The 22,658-nt window shown below is 43.8% G+C and overlaps 1 protein-coding gene across 1 annotated transcript in view; it reads left to right on the top strand.

Annotated features, from left to right (window-relative positions):
- Positions 1-5,841: 5,841 nt before the first annotated feature.
- Positions 5,842-22,658, top strand: part of PDE10A (phosphodiesterase 10A) — a 197,713-nt gene continuing 180,896 nt past the window's right edge. Inside the window, exons 1-2 of the mRNA XM_050893753.1 lie at positions 5,842-5,875; positions 7,749-8,646. Of these exons, the coding sequence (XP_050749710.1) occupies positions 7,794-8,646 (853 nt within the window). The 5' untranslated portion in view covers positions 5,842-5,875; positions 7,749-7,793. The remainder of the gene's footprint in view (positions 5,876-7,748; positions 8,647-22,658) is intronic.

Raw genomic sequence — 22,658 nt, forward strand, 5'->3', positions numbered from 1 at the left:
CAAAGGAGATAATGGGGAATAAGTAAACAGAATGAGTAAAAGTACGTGGCAGTGATGTCTTATTTCTGGAGGAGAAGAATTGTACTGAATCAAATAAGCTTGTCTGCAATGGTCTAGGGTTGCATGTGTGAGACAGGATAATGGCAATAATATCCCAGCCTTTTACATGGTGTTTTTTACATGTCGATATTAAAGTATTTTCCAAAGGAAATCTGTACCGTTATGTTGATTCTGCAGCCAGAGAAATACTGGCTCTGTGTGTGAGAGAGAGAGGGGGAGAAAGAAAAAGAGAAAAAAAAGAGAGGGAGAAGTGTGAAAAACAGGCAAGAAAAAGTCAGCAACTACATCATAGGGTGGGATATAAAGACAGCAGGTACACGTTCACAGTGTGTGCATGTGTGCTGCTGTAGGGAGATAAGTTGCGTTGAATTTCTTGGTGCCTAAACTGAGGATGGGATAGAGAAAAGTTACTTAGGTAATAAACTTTTCTCAATTTTACCAGCTCGACTGTGGTGTTGAACGAATGCATGTTACAGTGGCATACGTCTGAGAGTCCCACACAGGAGAGCTATGGGTGCACAACACATTTGAAGAGCTCAAGCTTTCATTTCAAAGTCAAGCTTTCTAGTTTTCAGGATTGCGAAGGTATGTTATTCTACATAGAAACAGGGCATGGATTTGAAACCAAACTGTTTTAGAAAACATGTTAAATAGGCCGTGGTTGCTAGAGGTATGCATGTCTTTGCACTTTTTGTCTCATCAGGGTGTTAACTCTGAAGACTAATGACTGCACTTCACTCTCAACAGCCGCAGTTTCAGTATTGACTTTTTTAACAGATGGAGTGGGAGTAAAAGTACTGTTCTTCCCAGGGGGTAACTCGGTAGTTACTGCAACTGAGCGAAATGGGACTTGTCAGAAACTGTAAAACAAAGGAGGAATTCAAGTGAAAAGGATGAAGCGTTGTTCTAAAAAGAAACTTGTTTCCGTCGGAGTGATGCTCAGAGGTCACAACAAGGTGCTTGAATTCAGCATAAATTTGGTTTCTTTGTGGATAATTCTAAAGGCTGGACTCAGTCTCTTCATTTATTTTTGTACCTGCTGTTAATATCAAAGGAATCAGCTGTAAGCTTAGGCTAGGACAAAGCCTTACACTTAAACTCAGAGCTGAGATTGCTAGTTCCACCAAAGAATTTGCCAGTGATGGGGCAGTAGGATTTCTCATGAACTGTGCAAACCGTGTTGGGGAAAAGTCTGCTTGTTCTTGGTGGCTGGAAAATTTGGGAAAGTGAAGAAGGGGGTTGCAAGAGAGAGTTATGGGGGAAAGCTGGCATCCCTGTTGTGACAGTAGCAGTGTATGGTCTGTGCTACATGCTAGCAAGATGCACAACTCATGGTGAGGGAGTAAAAAGATAAGTCAGTATTAACTTTTTCTTTTGGATTTTTCTTAAATCTTACATATAAAGCAACTTTAATTCATGTAAAGGTTAGAATTTCTATGTTCCAATTGAACACAGAATTGAAATAAATGTCTCCAGCAGACAGCAAATTATAACAATGATCTTCTGTCATAAGTTAACTCTAGATTTCATTATGAAAAGAGAAAGATAAAATTACAAAAATTCTGATAACCCTATTTATTTTTCTTGCAATAAAAATGGCTATTGCAATAGTATTAGGTAACAACAGTGCTGTTGCCTGCCATGCCAACTGTTACGTCGTTTGCTGTTTATGTTTCATTACTACCTAAGAGGCCCTGGTCCCAAGCCAGGATCCTGTTGTGCTGGACATGATTCAAAAGATGGTCTTTGTATCAAAGAGCTTACAGTGTTTATGGTGCTTTGGGTTTATAATATAGCATCTCGGTAAAGAGAGCTGCCGTTGGAGTTTTAATTTATTTAGAGGACAGTGTCTCAGGAGGGGGGGTCCTCTACTTTAACAAAAGTAACTTCAGGCCAAACAGCCGTTTCCTTTTCTGAACACCCTTTAAATAAAACCAATAAATATCTGATCTTTGTGCTGCATAGGACAGCACAAAATGGTAGATGGCATCATAAGGTTTTCTTTAGATTCTTTCATAGTCTTTTATAGGAAGCAAATCTGACTACAATTATTGTAAATATTTCCCTTTGTACGTTGGCACTAGCTTTTTCTTTCCTTTTAAAATTAAATGTATTTTGCTTTTTATTACAATGTAATATGTAGCAATATCTCTACCTGAAAATTTTGAGATTAAAAAAGTCCTACCTTTGCACATGAGGTATCTTCTTTCCATAAAGAATTGCAATTTTTCCCTGAAAAATAATACAGAAAACTTTGCATAGTTTTGTGTGTTTCTGAAAGGAAAAAATTGCAAGGAAAAGACATGGTCTTCACAGCTTTATTAATGTACCCACCATGATACATCACACAGCATAGCACTTCTAGAGAAACTTTTATTATTTATAGTTCCAGCCACATAACCTTTCAGCTGTCACCTTGCAGAGCAGAAAGTGACATAAGCAGAGCTGAACAAACTGTATATTTATTTACTTTTTTTTTTCCTTTTTCTGTATGTCAGTTATCTCTGAACAGACCTGGACTTCTTAAAAAAAAAAAGTGTTGTTTTGATGTGCTGAATGAATTGCAGTTCATTTTGGATCTCACAGTATTTCTTCTGCATCTGGACTAGGTAATTCCCAAAAACACTTTCAAGATGGCTGCTAGCACATGTTTGCATGTTACCAACACTCGCAGTTAATATTCTTGTGGAAAAGAGGTGGCTTGTATGAGTGTTTGTGGGAATCAAAGAAAATGGCTGATACATACCCTTTAAACAAATTTACTCCTTGCATGTGTACAGTGTTTGAGAATAATCCTTTGTAAAAAGAATCCCTTATGAAATAGGGTTCCCTACAAATTACTCTAAAAGTTTATAGAATAAGGCTTTAGGAAACAATGTGTTTTCTGTAGGTTTCTAATTTGTGATAGCAATTCAGTAGCTGGGTAATAATTACTATATTCTGTAAGATCATTTAGCAGAAAATCCCTAGGAAAAAATGCAATTATTTTTATTAACTTGCACAGGACTTTTCCATAAAGGACTTAATTTGGGGCTATTTACTCACTCTAGAGCTTGGATTTTAGCTGCATTTATCCTTTTGCTCCCCCTGCCCCACTTTTCCAGCAGGTTGCCTTCTCTGTATTTCATTATGGCTGCTCCTGCCTCACTCACGTTCAGGTGGTTGGTTCCGTCAGCTCCTCTACTGCCGTTATCCTACATTTTTCTAAACTCCCTTTCCCCCGATCTGTCTTACTCCTTATTTTTTTCAAGGAATTGATCATACATCAGAAAGGGGACTCTTTATGATATGAGGATGATGAGTGAGATAAGATTTACCAGGCAAAAGAGTAGGACCAGATAAAAGATGAGTCACTGTCATTCTTAAAATGTAGCAGATAGAATTGGGAAAGAACAAGTGTTTGGTTTTAAGCTGTATTTAATACCAAACAACTGTTGTTATAACTTGATTTTACGTTTCCCCCACAATGTTTCCCTTCAAGGATTTTGATTAATATTGCCAAATTATTGCCAAACAGGCTTATTTGCTGCTTTCAAGCCAGGCCTGTTCCTGTAAGTACGATGCACGCTAGACCTCCTGATGGCTTCAGTGGGCACTCTGACTCCTGAACTCTTGTGAAATCCCATTTACCCATGCAAATACAACCAAAGACTTTTGCTCATCGTTGCACTGACACAGCGCATTCATACCAGAACCCTTGCACCTGATGCAAGTGGGTGCATCAGAGTATTTTAATTTGCATTGCTTTGTGTTTCAGAGTTTTTAAAATCCTTTTTTGGGATGATGTAGCAAACCTCATTGTTTCACATCAAAAATTCCTGTTGGAGTGGGTGAGACTTTTCCGGTAAATGACGTGGGTGCATGGTTAGTACCACAGTGGCACCAGTGACATCATCGCTCTGTGGCAATGGAAACTGTCATGCTGACTGAGCAATGAAAACCCAGATTGACAGATGCATTGGGGAACGAGCAAATGTGATTCATCACTGATTTACCCCCCCAGGTATTGAAATGGCCACCAAGCATATTTGACTTGTCCACAAATCCGTGTATTTTACAAATATATATGTACAGAGCTTGAAAATTAATTTTCACTGTCATCTAACTTTTCTTCTGTAATTGCTTTTGCTTGTCCAGCCAAGAAGCAGGTGACCAATCAGGTATGAATTGCCAATGGCTAATGAATAATAATCAAATGAACAGTGTGTAAATAACCCTTAACCTGAAAGCTGCTTGCCTAGAATAGCTGATGATTTCTTACAAATCAAAATGTATTTTGCCTGGTTTGTTGAATATACACATACATATTTATACCTGCACAATTCACATTCCTTGTATAAATACACAGATATCCAGCTTCAGGCAGTGATATTTGAACAACTGTAGTTTGGATGAACAACAATTGAGGAATTTAGCATAGATTAGCATAGTCAAACAAGATTTCTACAATTATAAATTGATGATGTAAAGTTTCAGTAATTTACTCTTGATATTGACAGAACAATTTGGGACTAATCTGTCTAAAGCAGCAACTTTCATTTTTTCAGGTGAATAGCTCTTGCTTTTTGTCAGTCATTTCAGTCTGATTCTCTCTTTCAATTTAAACATTTTAGTATAAGTGATTTTCTAATAAGAAGTTGTTAATTGCTAAACAAATAGGCTGCAACAAGAAAACACAATTTACTAAAGTTTTGTTGCCATTAGCTAAGCTTTCTCTCAGAGTATTTAAATATTTGCTGCATCTCTAGTCATCCTGCAGCAGTTATGAGAGAAAAGCTCTCTATATAAAGTAGGTAATGGTTGGACTTAAGGAAATAAAAGGATCTCACACAAATAGATGTATGAATTAGAAGTTCTTGAACTGTTTTGATAAAGTCAACTATACTAAGAGAAAATGGATCACAAAAGCAGATGCAGTTTTCTGTGTTTTAGTTCAGGATTTTTAGGCAACAGCAGGTTTTAAGAACCATGCAGATGAAAACAGTTTAGTAAAATCTGCCCTGAGTTTTTTGTTTTGTTTTATGGGTTTTTTGTTTGTTTAATGAGAGCCTTTAATCTGTTTTGGCATTTTAAACCTTTTGCAAACTCTGTGGATTGTTTCTCACTGTTACAGAACATTCAGCTGGCTGAAAACGCCCTAATTTGAAAGCGTTATTATTTTCAGAGGAACATCTTATTTTGCAGCCTTCCAGATTAAGCGATAAAGACTCTAACTTTGACAGGAGTTAGTGTGTATTCTAGCATGAAAAGAAGTCCTGAAATGATATATATAAAATACTTGAACGGTTTAAAATAAAAACCAAAAGCGTAGGTTTCTATTGTTTTCAAAGCAGGAGTCGAATTTCGAAAGAAAATAGCCTAATTTTGAACGGAAATAGGAAGACTGCGGTAGTTCGATGAGGATTCCCGCAGGCACCTGGGATCGCAGACCCGCTAACGCAGCACCTGGAGTCACACCGGCCGACGCAGAGGTTTGATCTCCCGGAAGGCACAGGAGGAAAACAGACTCGCCCGCCTTTCGGGTGCCCCGCTGGCAACGGCAACAGAGACATCTCTTCCGCGAATATCTGCAACGGTGTCCGCGGTGCCTGCTCCCAGCCCAGCAGGGCAGCGCCCGCGCCGGCGTGCGGCGTGTCCCCGCCGCCGAGGGGCCCGTCCTCCGCCGCACCGCAACAAAATCTGCCGCCAGGGGCACGGCGGCAGCCACGGCCGGGCGGGTACCGCCGCGGCGGCCGCTCTCCGCCCGCCGGCGGGCGGGAGCGCCGGGGGAACCGGCCGTCTACCTGAGGAGCGCGGTTCCCTCCGCCCCATCCAGGTATTTGAGGGGAAGAAGCCTCGGGCGGGACGCCCTCCCGAGGCGGGACGGTACTGCGGCGTGTGCCGGCCCCACAGCGGAGCCCCGGAGGTTCCCCCCGCGCTGGCGGTCGGCGCCGAGGGTGCCCCGGAGGAGCTGCCAGCCCGGCGCTCGGGCAGTAGGCTCCGAGCCTCGGCCGTCCCCTCTGGGACGGCCGCCCTGGGAGGAGCTCCGCTGCCCACTGGGCGAGCGCAGGGCGGGGCGGCCCCCGCCCAGGTGAGCGCCGCTGCCTGAGGGCAAGGGCGCTACGGGCTCTCCGAGCCTCCCGGGTCACGACGGTCCTCGCCGGTTAACGGCGCTGACAGGGCTGCGGGACAAGGGGAGAGGCTGTCCCGGGAGGGGAGGGCGGCGGCGGGCTGCCCGCTGCCCTGGGGTTCCGTTAAGCTGACAGGCGGCGCGGGGCAACGGCTCCCCAACGGCCGCGTCCCGGTCGGCCCAGCCCGAAGGAAGTGCCCCGGCCGGGCTGAGGGGAGCCCCGCGGCCGGTTGGCGATGCCGGCCGCCACCCCTTCCCGCTGCCGGAGGTAAACTGCGGTGGACTGGGACCTTCCCGCCCGCCTCTCGGCGGCGGCTGGCGCCCAGAGCAGAGCGAGTTCGGGGCGAAAACGAAATACGTGGGGCGGGGGCTTCCAGCGCAGCCCTCGGCCCCGCTCCGTTCCGAGCCCGCCCTCGGGCTTCCCTTGGCCGGGCGTTCCCCCGGCGGCTGCCCCGCTGAGGGACGCCGTAGCGCGGCCCGCCGAGGCGCCGTGCCGCCGGGACGGGCGGGCTGCGGCCGGGCTGCCGGGGCGGGGTGGCGAGGCGTCTGCCGAAGGGCCGGCGGCGGCGGCGGGACGCTCCTTCGAGGGGAGCGCGGCCGCCGGGGGGGGTGCGGGGCGGGACGCTGCCTGCCCGGGGACCCCGCCACGGAGTCGGGGTGGCGGCTCACCGGCGCGACAAGCTCCGCTGGTGAGCGGCGCCGCTTGTGTTTGCGGAGCAAGGCCGGTGGCGACCGCGGAGCCACGCCGCACGTGAGGCCAGGGTTCGAGGTAGCCCCTCGGGGAGCCGGACGGCTTGGAGGGCTGGGGCTGCGGGGCAGGTGGCTGCAAGTGCGCGAAGTAGAGACTGGGGTGAGGGGGCAGAGAGGGGCTGAAGCAAACACGTGTGATGCGGAGCATCGGGGAGGGACTATACATCTCCGTATAGGAGCGGGGGTTTGATGCCCCACAGAAACGGAGGGGCAGCTCTCTAGCATCTTCATCCCAGGCGCCGCAGGGGATGAAGGGGATGATCTCGGTGGCTGGAAATATCTGTTTAAAATAATGAGGCCGCATAGGGAGGATCTTTTTCTCGCGTCTCTCCCTGCGTTCCCTTTAGGTAACTGCTGTGCTGTAGCTCCTGTGTGCGCGCCCGGTAATGAGAGGAAGGGAGGCAGCCTGGGAAGCGCTGGCTCCGCCAGTGGGCGTTTTCTGGCGGCCGGGGCTGGAATTGGAAGCGGCACTGCAGTGATTTTATCTGCCTCTTTGCAGACGAGCACGCACATACGAGGCAATATTTCCCTCGCTCGAAGAAAATACAGATTGTTGCAGTTTTCTTGCTTTGAATGCGAAGTGGGAGCATGAGGAAAAGCGGACTTTAAAACGGGATCGGAACCGCTTGGCGGTCAGTAGCGCCCTGTCCCCCCCGGCCTAAAGGGGGAACGGAAATGTGAGGATTTTATGAGGGCGGGGAGCCGGGGTGCGGAGGAAATACTGCCCGGGGGTTGCTGGAGGGAACGAAGGACCGAACCGCGGTTGCCTCTTGTTTGTCTCCGTCCTTTTTCGGCTTCCCCTTTCGCTTTACTCCGGTGTCTCTCCTAGACGTCCTGCCTTAAACTACCGCGAAAGGGAGGGAAGAGCGGAAGCATGTCCAACCCGGAGAAGCGGATCTTATCCCGCCCCTCGGCCCCCCTGGCTGCAGCACCCGGGGAAAAGCCCGGCTCCGGCAACCGCCCGCTCCACTCCCATGGCCAGAGCGGCGGAGGTGGAGGCAGCGGCGGGTCTCCTCCTCCTCCCCCCGCTCCTGGAGGCGGCTCGGCTGCCTGCAGCTCCCTGTCTCTCCTCCTAACAACCACCAGCAGCAGCAGGAGCCGCGCTGCAGGGACAGCCTCCTCCGCCGCCTCCGCCAGCATCGTCCCCAGAGCGGCAGCGGCTCCTTTCCTCGCTCCAATCCCCTCCTTTTCCTCCGCTTCTCCATCTTCTTTCTACTTCTTGCCGCCGCCTCCTCGTTTCCCCTCCTCGTCTTCCTTTAACCTCACAAGTCTCCAAGGGAGGGAAGGAGGAGGAGAGGCAGCGAGAGCGGCAGGAGGAGGAGGAAGAGATGTTGGCGGCGGAGCAGCAGCAGCAGCAGCTCACTTGATCGCCCATCCAGGCGGCAGCGGCAGGAGGAGACTCTTCTGTTCTTCCTCCATCCAGGGCTTGCTGCTCCGTTCCGCAGCCGGCGGCCCCCGGCAGCACCACTCCCGGCTCCTCCTCTCCCCAGCCGCCTCTCGCCCGTGGTCCTGCAATTCCCTCGGTGCTGCAGGAGCAGCAGCAGCCCGCGGCGACGGGATCCGAGGAGGCGACGGCCCCGGCGGGAGCAGGACTCCTAGGCGGCAGCAGCGGCAGAGAGGCGCCTTCTTCTCCTTCTCGTCTCCCCTGCTCCTAGGGCCAGACATGGAAGATGGATCTAATTCTGCAAGCTGCTTTAGGAGGTTTACGGACTGTTTCTTGAACACAAGTAGGTACCGGAGCGCTGTGCCCGGCGGCGGGTCGCGCGTGTCTCGGGGGGAGCCGAAGGGCTGTGTCCGAGGCTGGGTGCCTGCCTTGAGGAAAGGGCATTTCTTTGCGGGTGGGGGGGAAGCGAAGACACAAAGGGGCCGTATACGTCGGGCGTGCGTGGACGCATGGAGGAGCGGTCGGGTGTGTATTGAGGATGCACGGACAAAGGGGATGCTCAATGTAACTGAGTGCTCTTTGTGGGAGCTGGCTGTTAACGCCTCGGGGATTTCGGCATCATTTCGAGATCAGACAACTCTACGTATACGCGTGTCAGGCTTTTACTTGGTGCATGCTTAATTTGCTCAGGAATGATATGTAGGGGAATGGAGACTTTCTCCCCTACTTACTTGAAGTAGCAATAAGGAAGCATTATGGTATCGGCGGTTGACAGAAAAGCGGCGGCGGAGGACCGAAAAGGGTGAAATGTATCGCTTCTCGCTGCATCCCCTGTCAGATCTGCCACACGCGTGCAAATGCCGTGTTTCTGATCCGGCTTTGGTACTGGGTGCCTCCTTCCCCTGGCCGTGGCTCGTTGCAAGGCGGGCGAGAAGCCGGAGAGGAAACATGTGCTCCTTGCTGTGGGGGGCTGGCGCTGTAACGGGGATAGTGACCGGCTGGCGGGGAGGGCGGAATGAAGGGGACATGGAGGCGCTCCACAAAGGGCGCTCCGCAGCGAGCCTCTTCCGCTGCCGGCGAAACACTCGCCGGCTCCCACCGAGCCCAAACGCGGGGGAAGGGCGCGGGGCCGCGCTCGCCCCGTGTCGGGGGGCGGGAGTGGGGCGAGAGCAGCCGCTCGGGCTCTCGGTGCAGGGCACGGCGAGTGCCCTCCCCGCGCTGGACGGGGGAGCCCGGCGGTAGCGGGGCGGTAGCGGCCGGCCCGAGCCGCTGAGGCGGGTTGTGAGAGCGGGGAGGAGGGTTTCGCACGGCAGAAACTCCTCGTTCATAGGGACGCGGCCCGGCTGCCCCTCGGGTGTCTCGCCCCGAGCTTGCCGCTGCCGCCCTCCCCTCTCCGAGGCGTTTCAGTGATACGCTGCGCCCCGCCGGGTGGGCGCCCCCGGGGCTGGGGCGTCCCCGGAGCGGCAGGGGCTTCGGGCTGAAACCTCCTGGGGTCGGGCTGCCCGTGCCCTCCCGCCAGCCCTCAGCTCCAGCGCCCCGCCGGGAAATGTGCTGGGGTTCAGTTTGGTCATGGGATTAATGAATTTCCAAGCGGAGCATGCATCAGGGTTGAAATACATCTTTTTTTTATCAGAAACTTTTTTTTTTTTGCTTGCCTAATGTTTTGATGCTTAGAGTGACTTCAATCAGCTGTGGCTATTTGGGTTTTTTTGTTTTGTTTTTTTTCCTTCTTTTTGTGACAATTTCTTAAATCATAGATTTATGCCTTAAAGTGTCCCTAAACTTGCATTTTAATCTGTTAGCATACTTTTATTAGGTGGCTTTTTGGATACAGGTGAATAGTACATGGTTCATACATGTATGTATTTTGGGGGGATGTGAGAAGTATAGAGATGTCAGCTGAAACCTCGTTATTTGTCTTACTGCCTTACAGCTGTCTTTAGCACAATAGCCTGCAAGCGTGGTGGTACTTGTTCTGTTCTATGGTAGAGGTGAATAAAGATGACTATGTATTCGCTGCATTGTCTTTTTGAAACTTTATTCAATAGTTGATTATGTTATAGAGCCACATACTTGTTTATTTTTGAGGCCTGAAGGGAATACTGAACTCTTCCAGTTTTTATTTTCTCTGTGTTTGAGAGGGGTAGAATGCTGTCGTGTGTGGTACAACTCTGATGTTTTGAAATAAGTCGTCTTGGGAGCAAGGGACTGAGCCAGGGAATGTGTGTCGTGTAGGGCAGTTCTCTCCTAGGCTAGACCAAGAAAAAGATGACATGGAAAACAGCTCTGTTCAAAACACTGTTTTAAAAGCTGTGGTGAATTCAACTTAAGCTATTTTATGAACACTTGAACACAAGAAATCTGGTCATCTTTGACTGATTGTGACCTCTGACTGAAGATTTTCCTGCAGGCAGGAAAGGAGCAGAACAGTTCTTTCCCCTGTGAGTTTGCTGACGTCTAAGAAGACATGCAGCCTCTCTCTCTGTGGAGACACTTTTCTGTGCTCTGTAGCCTGCTCTCATGAAACTTTCAAGAACCTAAATGTCTGATATCTCTACTCCTCTCTTGAATGTGATTGAAACTGGCCAATGGGCTCAAAAGGTATCAGTGAGGTCAGACGGACAGACATCCACATGTGTGCATATATACATATGCGTACACTTCGCTCCCTCCCCGAGTGATTGCATAAGTCTGATTTCCTTAGGAAACCAGGCTGAAAAAAGGAGTGGAGGGAAGTCAAACAAGATACTATTCAGTTCCATTGCAGCTACTGTGAAGAGCACTTGTCCAACTGTTTGGAGTACTGTGCACAGTCCTGGTTACAGTGCAGCCGGAAGGCTGTTATTGTTTTGAAGCAGATGAGATCATGTAGAATAATGAAGATAATGTGCTGCATCTCATAGCTTTTGTTTCCTGAATTGTGTTTTAGGTTCTAAGTCATACATATATACTCTATTAGACTTTAAAGACAAAAAGGTCTAAATATTTTTACAGGGAAACTGAGGAGTTCTGTAGGGAAGAGAATTGAGATGAACTCTTTTGGAAGGGAGATTTGAAAGTGACTTAACAGAATCCTCAAGAAGGGAAAATAATGAAATCACTAGAGATGTATGTATTCTTCTTTCTCCTCTGAGCTCTTTCAACTTGCATGCTCTCCAGTCAGGATTTTGTTAGAAGGTTCTTTATATTATTGAAATTTTAGGTTCTGCAATACTCAGTTTGTGCCATATCTGGCTATTTTTGTTTTTAAGATTCCTAATAAAGCACTGGACTGGACTGCAGAAGCTTATATGAACTTTGTGTGGTGTGTGTTGTTTTTCTTAACTGTTTAAAATCTGTAACTTGGTGCATAACATAGTGTTTTGAGAAACTTTTAGTATCTAACATCCTGGATCAATTCTCCAGTGGAATTCCACCATATTTAGGATACTGCAAGCTGCCAGGTATTCCAGGTTTCTGTGAAATGTCTTACCTTCAGGGGAGCATCCCATGTTCCTTCTGCACTCAAGGTCTCTCACGCTGCGCATGTGTAGCATATTTCATGTGTCCCATGAGTCTACTCACAGGTATGAGTATTTTACAGTATGGGGCCTTTCTGCTTGTCAGAGTATTATCAGTATATTCATATTTTATGCAGTTACCTTTTATCTGGCACTTTTTTTTGGTGATGCAGCAAATTTATCCTGCACCTTCATGAGCCAGATGGTAAGACTTTCCGATTGAGTAGTACTCTAAGAAAGAGTAGATGTAGTAAGATCTGCAGTTGTGGAAGAAAATAGCAATTAAGGTTTAAATAAAGTGAAAAGTATTCCTGTTACCTGCGCTAATGGGAAAGTTAATCTTGGCTTGACTCTCTTTTTTTTCCTGGTCTGTGTATTCCTTACTTGCAATCAGGGTTTTGTAAGCCAAATGCTGATCTTCAGCAATGAATCCCATGTGTAAAGGTGGACAGGGTTTGGTTTTACAATTAAATCATCCTTAAAATTTAGATGCTGATGTGGAAAACGGAATTGTCTCTGGTTTTCACCCCAGGGATTCTGGCTCTGCCTTAATTGAAAGTAAAATTGTCACTAAAGCGGTGTGTAGTTATGATGATAAGCGATGTCATTTAGCGGCTCCCATCAGGACTGGTGTTTCATAGTACCACATTTTGCATTAATGTATAGGAACACCATGTATCCTGGTCTGAAGCACTGCCATTCTATTTAGAGGGATAACAGACCAATACATAGGGCAGACATCAAGGAATTGCATGGAAAGGGAATGGAAACTGTGTGGGCACAAGCAGTTAACAGTGAAGGAGGGCTTGTTTGTCCCAGTCAGGTATTCTTACAAATGGCTGTCTATGAAGCATGCAGTTTACATTTGAAATAACTAATCCTCTGTCCCTTTGACTCCTCAGCTCTGCTGCCCCTGTTTGCCTGATGGCTTGGGGGTACCTAGCGCTCATAGGCCTTGAGAAGGGAGGTAACGCCTTCACTGTTAACTCAGTAAGCTTGCTCCTTCTGTAAAATGGACTGTGGAAGGTGTGATTATGCACGGTGGGATAGTGTAGGTGAGTTGGGAGATGGTTTCGTTGTGTCACTTGTGCAAGGAGGATGGCAGGCACATTTAAGATTCTAACACAAGGCTGGTGGCTCCAGTCACGCTGTTCGTGTCGTTCTTCCCTTTGCTCCTGTGTAAGCCATACTCACCAGCTGGACATGGTGAAAATCTGAAAGCATAAAGATGAGGTTTTTATTTCAGCATATACATGACTTAGTGACCTGATTTTGAAACAGTCATGTAAATGCTCATTTCCACTGACGATCTAGAGCATATACTTGGCTTGCTTGCTTTTAAATCTTCTGTTGTACAAATCAGTACAACAGTATCGTTTGTTCAGTTTTAAGATTTTTGCTGTGTTCTAACACAAAGAGATTTACTTAACATTCTCTTAATATTCTAAAATCATTAACTTAGTTTTAGATTCGGAAAATAAGAATGAGAGTCTGTTTATGTGTGGATTTATAACTTGGAAATGGCTTATGCAGCCTGTTGGTCGATGTTAACCCTGTCTGTGATTAAAATCGTATTTCAGTTTGGTGAGGCTAATATGAGCTAATTTTTTTAATGCTACTTTTAAAAGTATTTTAGTTTCAAGTCGTCATGTTTAATACTTTAAAATTCGATGTTTTTTACAGTATTCTAGTTTTTGCACTTTTGGCACTATTATATTCTAAAAGAAAGCTAAGATCGTAAGTAAAAAAAAATATTAAAAAAAAAGAAAAAGGGCTGTTTTTTTTTTTTTTATTTTGTTTTTATACTCCCTCTGCTGGCTGTTTCAGTTACAAGTACCTGTACTCGAACTTTGTTACTAAATCTGCTCTTCCTTTACTGTTTTATCAAATGAGCAGTAATGTGTATTGATTTCAATCTGTATTTAAAATACAAAAAGAAGTCTATAATTGTTAAATGAAGAAACACTATTTGCAGGAATGGAAAATTTGACACCTGTTTTATGGAGCAATGTTTTCATTTTTGTTATACCTTCTATTGATTTGAACTCTAAAAACAATTGAATCTTTTGGTGCGTGGGCCACGTCTTCACCAGTAAATATCACAGAAATAACAATTCATATATTGTTCCAAAAGATTTAGTTATCTATTCCATTTATTGTAACAAATTTACTGCCCAGCTTTGAAGAACAGCTGTGACAAAACCTAAGTAATTATGCTATGTTTTGTTATGTTAAAAAAAAAAAATCGTTCACAAGTTTGACTTACATCTACATAATTAGCTACATGGCTGCACTCAAAGTATTCTGCAGATGTAATGGATGATTTCTTCAGATATTGGTTTTAGTACACTAGTATACAGTAGTGTTCATCCAAAATATTTATAACACTCAAAAATTATAAAACTTCAGAGATTACGTACAAGGATTGCTGTATATGTTATTGAAACGAAGCTATTGCATTCCCCATGGGTGTCAGTTATGGTTAAAATTGTTCAATATTTCTTGTTGATATTTCTGCTAAAGATCCAGACTTTGCTATGTAATGTGTCCTCACTTGTGCTGGTACTTGGCTTCCCACTGTCAGAGTTTGAAGAGTGCCACCTACTGATTGACAGCTCCTTGCAGTACTTTGTTCCTTTGCCATCTGAAGGCTCTCACAGCTCAGCCTCGCTTACTTGTGGGATGTGACAAGTTGATGTGGTTGAACGTGGCAACTGTGTTGAATCAAGCCTCAGCTTTGACCTCTTGTATTAAATGATGCTATTTTTTCTTTCTAATTTGTTTCAAGGTGAGGAAACAGGATTTTCATCCTGGGAGGTGGCCTTCCCTCACCCCCTTGTCCCCTTTTTAAAAGCTTGTGAGAAAGCAGTGTATTTCTGTGGTTTCATCATCACTTCTTGTCAAGCTGTCATAATTAGTGTGGGGAGGAACCAGCTTGGCTGATGTTTATAGAAGACTTTGGCTTCTGCTGTGCCAGACAATGTATTGATGTGTTGAACACTCAAATGAGACAGTTCAAAAGGCAGGTAACAGACTCACAATCGTGACTTTATTAACAAATGAACATTCCAAAATGCTCATGATATGTTTGTTTTTGCAGGAGAGAAGGACAATCTGGTCAACAAGTTCTAAATTTTTATGGTAAATTGATGAATTCATCTTTACTGTTAGTGCACACTGAGAATGCTTTATTTCAACTTAGAAGTATGCTAATTATGTTCTTAGGGAAAAAAAACTTGGCAAGAGTATGAATTAGTTCAAAAAAGTGTATAATTTACATATTTACAAGGAACTCCTTTATTTCGGAGTTCTTCATATATCTTCTTCCCAGTGATTTATTGCCACAAGAAGCTTTCTTAATTCCCAGCTCAGAAGCACCTTGTCATAGGTGGCATTAAGAAGAAAAAATATTGTGTTTCCAAATTTCATATTCTTTTGAAAAATACATTGACAGCAAGTTTTAGTCTGGGTGAGTGAGGTGTTTAACAATAAAATGTCACATCATTAAGAGATGCCAAATCTTATGGCTCAATAGGACTAGAATTGGGGTCTCTGTATCACTTGAAGGCTTTCCAAAGTAGTTCTGGCTCAAGAATACCAAAAGAGAAGGCTTTTGGATGTTACTCACTGCCTTTAGAGAACTCATACTCATTTTAGTGGTTTCTAGTTAAAATAATAATAAAAACCCTCAACATAGAAGCAGCAGTAGTAATCTCACCTTTGATGTTGGGACCCAAAGAAGAGATTGCCAGGATCTGAGACCAGTTAATCCACTTTCCGTCTGGAAACTGTGATGATTTAGTGCTTTCATTAGCACTTATTGATCTGATTCCTTGTTTCTGCATTATCAACCAACTCGTTTGCAGCTGAGATGTACTTCTCTTAACAAAGTTTATTCAGCTGTTAATAATTTCAACATTCTTCCTTCCTCTTATCCTTCCACTTGCATCAAAAAGAAATCCCCTAGTGTCAAGCCACAAATAGTTCCTAAAGGAAAGAAAACTTTTGCATCCGAAGTTCTAACAACTTTGTACAGAAACCTTGCATCTCCAATCCTTCTGATCTATACGTACCCAAAATAGCAGGTATTTCTAGCTGCTGACAAGCATTACCATGTTCACCTTAATAATACTGTTTACTTTGCTTCACCCTGTGGGGAAATTTCCTCATTGGCAGGAAGGATGCCACTTTCTTTGCCCTAGATATTTTAGTAGCATTTCTGCAACATTGGGGTGTTCCGCTGGTTCAGAGAATAAGATGCTTAGCCTGAATTGTGGTGGCTAAGTGTGCATCCTGTTTATTCTTTTGTAGTTTTCCTCACTGTCTAATTTTTATTTCCCCATTGTATTTCTTCCATAGTGTCTTATTTTATTTACTTCCAAACTGGGTAAAGCTACTACCGTCTCTTCTAACGGTCTTTGACTTATTTAAAAAAAAAAAAAAGTTATGTGCCTTAGTATTTCACTAATGATTTTTTCCCCTAACACATAGCATTAAGTTTATGATAACTCATTCTTTTACTTACACTGGTTTTTTTGTGTTTATATTTTGGTTTTCTTTCATGCATACACGGATACCTTGGCAACTTCTCCAGAGCGAATTCTTTCTTGGAACATAGCTGTGTCAGCTGTGCTTTCTTTGCATGGCTTTCTTTCAGTTGTATCTGTATTTTCGGCTTAATATTATTTCCTCCTTGTCCACCCATTAGCTTATTTTAGCTGATGTTTCCTTCATGACTGCTGAATTGTGTTGATTTTATTTCTTCCTGCAGCGGACCTGTGTCTTACCCTGTCTTTTTCACCATGTTCTTATTTTCCCCAACTGCTTTGGTTGTGTGAAGGCACTACACTGCTGTTACTCTTCTTCTGGTGTAGTTCACTCCAGCTGTATTGTCTATTTTTTTTTTTTTTGTAAGACTAAATTTTGCATGGCAGTTTGAAAACTCTTGCTATGTGTTCTGTATTTGCAGTGACTCATTGTATTTCCTAATCTGCCACTGTCTGCCCAGCCCTAAGTGTGATGTCAGTAGAGATTTTTTTTCTTGCTTTTTTTTAAGCAAACGTAGGACTGATGAAAGTTACTGTTTGATGTAACAGGAAACTGAACTCATCTGTTCTCAAAACAGGCACTGCCTTAGCCAGTATGCTCAAGTTTCATAATGCCAGGCTCCCGTGTCCCATGCTTGTGAGCAAATTGCTTTTGTGTGGATGTGTCTCACTGTTCCTGTTTCTTCAGACTTCAGTTTTCACCAGTAAAGACTCCTGAGACAACTACCCTCGAGAAGCTGCTTTTTCATGAATCTTGAGTCTTAAATGTAGTTCTGTGGCCTTCAGTTCATGATTATGAGTGCAAGAGGGTCTTGGGATTAGAGGTGTCCTTTTGAGAAGTGCTTTCAAGAGGTCAGAGAGTATGGGTGACCTGTAGTCTCCAATGCTTACAGAACAGTGCATTCCCCTTACAACTTCTGGCTTAGCTCTTGTGGTGGTAGAGAGAACAAGATCATCTGGTGTGTTGTAGGAACTTTCATAGGCTGTTTGTGGGTAGGAATGTGCTTGTAGATTGCCTGTTTCTTTCAAACCTTTTTTGGATTTTTGTTGGAGCTATGTGCAGTGCTTATGCTTTTGGACTAAGCACAGAGAGGATGTGGACTCGAGCTCTAGCCCTGTCCATTCTGCTTAATTTTTAGTGTGCTCCTTGGTCCAGTTTAGACTGATGCCTAACTGCCTGCATGTTGGAAGAAAGCAAAGGGGGACTGTTCCCAAAAGGCAGTGGGAATGGTACTTGTCTCTTCTGCCCTTGTGTAAGGAGAAGAGTTTAGATTTGCGGACACAAACTGTGTCATGCCCCTTTACGTTGTGGCTAGAGAACAGGCTCTGGGCTGTTTTATTTACTTGTGTGGGGACATAGCCATATGGACCAGCAGAGGAATCTTTATACTTTTTGTGGCACTAGGGCAGACCTTTGTTTCTACAGACCAAGTTCTCCTAGCAAATGAACCACAGGTTCTACAAAGTCCTGAATGAAAGATGCATCCAGTGAATAAGGGGCCATTGCTGGAGGGCATGGCTTGCTGCCTGACTCTGCAATTATTTAGCTTGTCTGTCGTTGTTTCCTCAACTTGCTGCTTTGGAAAGCTTCTTAAAAGTTATGGCTAAAATGCATAAATGAATGTTCATAGGGGAACGAGAAGACACAAAGTTTGTCAGTTGACAAGGATGAATGAAACGTGTGTGGTGATATCGCATATCTTACGTTAACAAAAAATGATGGAGGCTTATCCATCTATGGCAGTAGGACTGAAGGGGTAGAAATCAGAAATAGAAAAAGGGGAAGATTGGAATGGTAAGAGAAGTTTAACATTTTTATTGCTCAAAGGAATGTGATTACAGCAGAAGAAAATGTTCATCCTTATAGGGAAAGCTATTTATAGACCAAGAGGTTTCTTTTGGGGTAGATTAAAGACTTGATATGTAAATATCTCCTAGCAAATCACCAAATTTTGAAGAAATCTTTTCACTGAAGTAGAAGATTTCACTGAAGTGTAAGATTACGGGGTTTTTAAGTGTGAGGGTTATTTTTCTTTTTAATGTCACAAATGCTTTCTTTCTGCTTAACTATAATTTTTTTTTTCTCTCTTTAGTAACAACATAAACGATGCCTGGTGAATCTTATGTACTTTATGAATGTGCTTACAGATAACCTTTTTAATTTATTTCTTCACTTTTTGTAGCTTAATGTTATTTTCACCGATTGGCCAACTGCTATTTGACAATCTCTTGTGTGTACCAGCTGGCCATGTCTTTTATCATTATTTTACTGGGTCACTTTGAAAGTTTTACTGTTCTACCCTGTGTGTTTTTTCTTTCTTTCTTTTTTTTTTTTTGAAAGCTTTATTTGTAATTTAATAGCTTACCCACCTTGTTCCTGTTTTTTCTAACAGTTTACAAAAGCATAAATCTGGCTACATGTAGAGCGCATGCCCTTTCTCTGTCTCTTAATATGAATTGCCTTGGATGGCTCTAGCCATGGATATGTTGTGAGTATAGCTGACATCACTGTGGCTGGTTACTTTACTGATGGTGACCTCTGACTTGTCCACGACAAGCCTTGATTCTTGTTTACAAGATGATGTTGCAGTTGTTACCTTCTGATTTGACTGCAAGGCTGATTTTTTGTTTGTTTTTGTTCATTCAGCTGTGTGTACCTTTTTTTAAATATGTTGAACTACTACTTAGCACTTTGCAACATCTCGTTTTAACAACTTGTGTTTGAATCAAAACAACTAGCCCTTCTGCTGTGCCAAGAAACACTTTTTCCCAAGCACTTGTAAAAGGAGGTTTTTGTTTTTCTTGTTTGACAACAATTCTTGTGGTGTTTATGGAGCTGAAGGGAGGAATGGTAAGGCAGTTGAAATCTGCTATATATATCAAAATTGAAAACAGAACATGAGAACAGTTACACAGTTATATTGAGCAATATTGGAATATTGAAATTCTTTTGCTTAAACATAAATTGGTAAGGCTTAAGCTTTGTTTAAATGTAGAAATATCCTGTGCTGAACTTCACTTTCGAACTTAAAACTGAGTTGTCAAACTGATTTGAAAGTCTGTCTAAAGACTTTTATATTGGCTTAAACTAATATAATTTGGGTAGGTTTTAGACCTCTCGGAGATGAGCTCTGGCAGGTCTACTTAGTGGCAGCTGAGATACCTAACCTGTGCTTCTCTGCTCGAAGTCAGTACCAGCTCAGCAGAGGTAGCAGAAGAAAGGCTCAAGCGCATTGTCTGGCTTCCTAACCTGTGATACATGCAGAGGTGAATGTCTGCTAATATATTGAGCTGTAGGCTGCTATGATTGATGAATTGCAAAGGTGAGCTTGGGTCCTTCCTACTTGTGTGCTAGTAACCTCTAGGAGCAGGTTGCAAGAGGCTGTTAGGAGCAATGAGGACATAAACTGTTACACCTACTTGCTTTGTTCCCTTTTCTGTCTGTTAATGCTGGAACATGTCTGACCTCAAAGCAAGCTGTTTCGGGGAGCTGAGATGGTAGGTGCCTGTTGACTCTCTCTGGTGTAGGGTAAGTTTTCTGCTGGTTAACTTCCTGAATAAGTTCACTGTGGAGTCAGAGGATCACCAGTGCTGATGGGAAAACAAGCCATGTCAGCATGTTGCTGGGAGCTGATGAGAGGATAACCCCTTTCATCAGCAGCTCATCTTAGATCAGCTTGGCTGTGCTTGGTACAGTTATGCCATAGTTTCATGGTCACTTGAAGTTCACGTAAACTTACCCTCCTGTTTAAAGAAATGGTCTAATTCTTCCTCCTTAGGACTGCTCTTTCCTATACATGTGTAGTCCTCCGTTGTGCAGGTACATTCGAGTGGCCCCATGGTGATCTAGATTGAGGAGCTGCTCTCATTTAAAACAGACCAGGATTAAAAAGGGAGATGTATGCCTTAAAGGGTTCATAAACTTCTGAAAATAAGTTGGAAGTGCATGTTTAAAACGTATTATTTAAGGTGGAAGTCCCCTTCAGAGATGGGGAAGTAGCATGATTTATGTAACGTAGATTTTGCCATCTTGGAAGCCAGCTTTATGAAGATTTCTACTTGCATGCTCAGTGTTTTTTGTTTTGGTGTTTGTTTTTTTTCCCCACAGGACTTTTGCTTTGCTTGCCCAGTGCTGTAACCAGCCCAGAATGTGCATGATGTTGATGATGGGAAGTGTTACTCGGTATCTTCTTTTTTTCTTAGCAAACCCTGAATCTTTCCAATTCTATAGTGAAGACCTTCCACAAAGCATGGAATTGCTAGTTGTCTTATGGGCTTTTCTGCTGGTGCTGGTTGCATGAAAGTTTTGTGGGCATGAAATAATTTTTTTGGTACTATGGGGCAGTAATAGACTCTTGTCACTTGCATATTACTGAAGAATGCAAAAGGGATTAGACAGAAGTACAAGAATATTCACTAGTTTTATATATGTCAATGATTGGAGATAACCTGAAATAATGATAGCCACCACCCCTACCCTTCCCCCCCCTCCCCCCCAAGTGCTGGGTGAGCACAGACTAATTCTCGCAACAAACGTGGAAGTTTTGTAAACCAGGAGGTTGCCTAAAACTTAGACAACGTGGACAGCTCTGTCATCTTTCCAAGCACTTGGGGAAACCATTTCAAATTAGATGAGCGGCTACGAAGTAGAAAAATGGCAAAGCCACAATAAGACTTCATGACCTGGCTTCTAATCTGGGGATCCCTCTACCAGACGACATTGCTTTAATGATCCAAGGAGAATTTTGCTATAGCTTCCCGTGACTTAATTTGTTGTGTTTATCTTTTTCTGTAAACAGCTCCCAGACACTGGGGATCTAGGAGCTTTGAATGAAAAACATAATGGTGCATCGTTCTTTTCAAGGCCAACAGTGAAACCAGTTTAAATGTGCTTGTATTAAAACCATGAAATGAGGTAATGATTACTTTTGGTTAGACCTAATTCTGCTGCTGCCACTTTTCTAAGATACATTGTCATTGAGGGAAGAATTACTGTTTTAGCAAATAGTGTTATATTCCTTGAGAAATGGTAAGAACAATAAGACGACAAGTTTACCTCACCAGCGTCAATAAGACTGGAGGGAGAAAAAAGATGAAAGAGAAGACAGAAGAGAAGATATCCTTCAGGTGCTTCTAGACTGTATTTGCAATTCATAGCTTTCTGGGCACTTAGCATTTTCTGCCTCATTCATTGATCTTGAGCATTAGAATTTGCAGCTGTTTTACTTCACCTTTTAATATGAATTTGCTCTGTGTTTCAGAACATAGTTTCTTCCTCCTGTGTATTTACTGATACAGTCTGGCCACGGCTAATTGTGCTGCAGTCAGTGCTGTTGCTTAAAGAGTGAAGTATTAAGCCATACTGAGGGAGAACTGCAGTTCAGTAATGTGATGTTTTTTGTAGATGTTTTCGTAACTCAAACCTACATCTTTGTATCAGTTGGGAAATCTTTGTGAAACTATATCAGATCTCTTGAACTTCAAAATAATTATTGTTTTTTGAGAGAAGTATCAGTAAAGGGTGAAAATAATGAGAAATTGATAAGCATGTTTAAAATTATACAGTGACTGTAAAGTAATGTATCTTCAGTCTAGATGATGGTTACTGACACCTTCCTATGTTGCTATTCAGCATGCACACTGTCATTTACATGCAGAAGCATGGATAATGGTGACTTCCTATCTTGTACTACTGGAGGTTATATGTGATCCTTTACTTACTGGTGTCATTTATGTTGTTTGGCTGCCAAAATCTGAATGTAAAGGTTTAGTCCTTCAGTTTTATCAACTGATCAGCTGATGCACAGATCAGTGAACCTTTTGAGTTCAGGCTTGGGATTTATTTATTTAGTTTTTAGCAGTTTATTTCTATTCCACACTTGTTTGGTAATAATGGTGTTCTGAAAGAAAAAATATTAGCTATATATTTATGAATTATTTTGGTAAAACACTGTAATACAAATACTGTCATCTTACTGCCATAATGTTTTCTGGTTTTGGAGCAATGCATAATTTGGGTACCACCCAAAGTGCTGCTCTCCTATTTTATATGTCTTCATATTTTCAGCTACTTTGCTTGCATGGTTTTTCTGCTGAAACACTGGGGATCTGCTCAACTCTGCACCTGTGACAGAGCAATTCAAATTAAGAAAGACAAAGACTGATAACCTCTAAACCCCAAGCAATTCAGTGGGCCTTAGATCTGAAGTCTCGATGTTCCTGCTGCTTTTTCTTCTCTCTTTGCTTCCTCCACCCATTTCTTTCTGCCTAGCCTTCGTGCTGCCTGGAACCTCTGCTGTCTCGTAAGG

Source organism: Gymnogyps californianus, chromosome 3, assembly GCF_018139145.2.
Source record: "Gymnogyps californianus isolate 813 chromosome 3, ASM1813914v2, whole genome shotgun sequence".
NCBI classification, from domain to species: domain Eukaryota; kingdom Metazoa; phylum Chordata; class Aves; order Accipitriformes; family Cathartidae; genus Gymnogyps; species Gymnogyps californianus.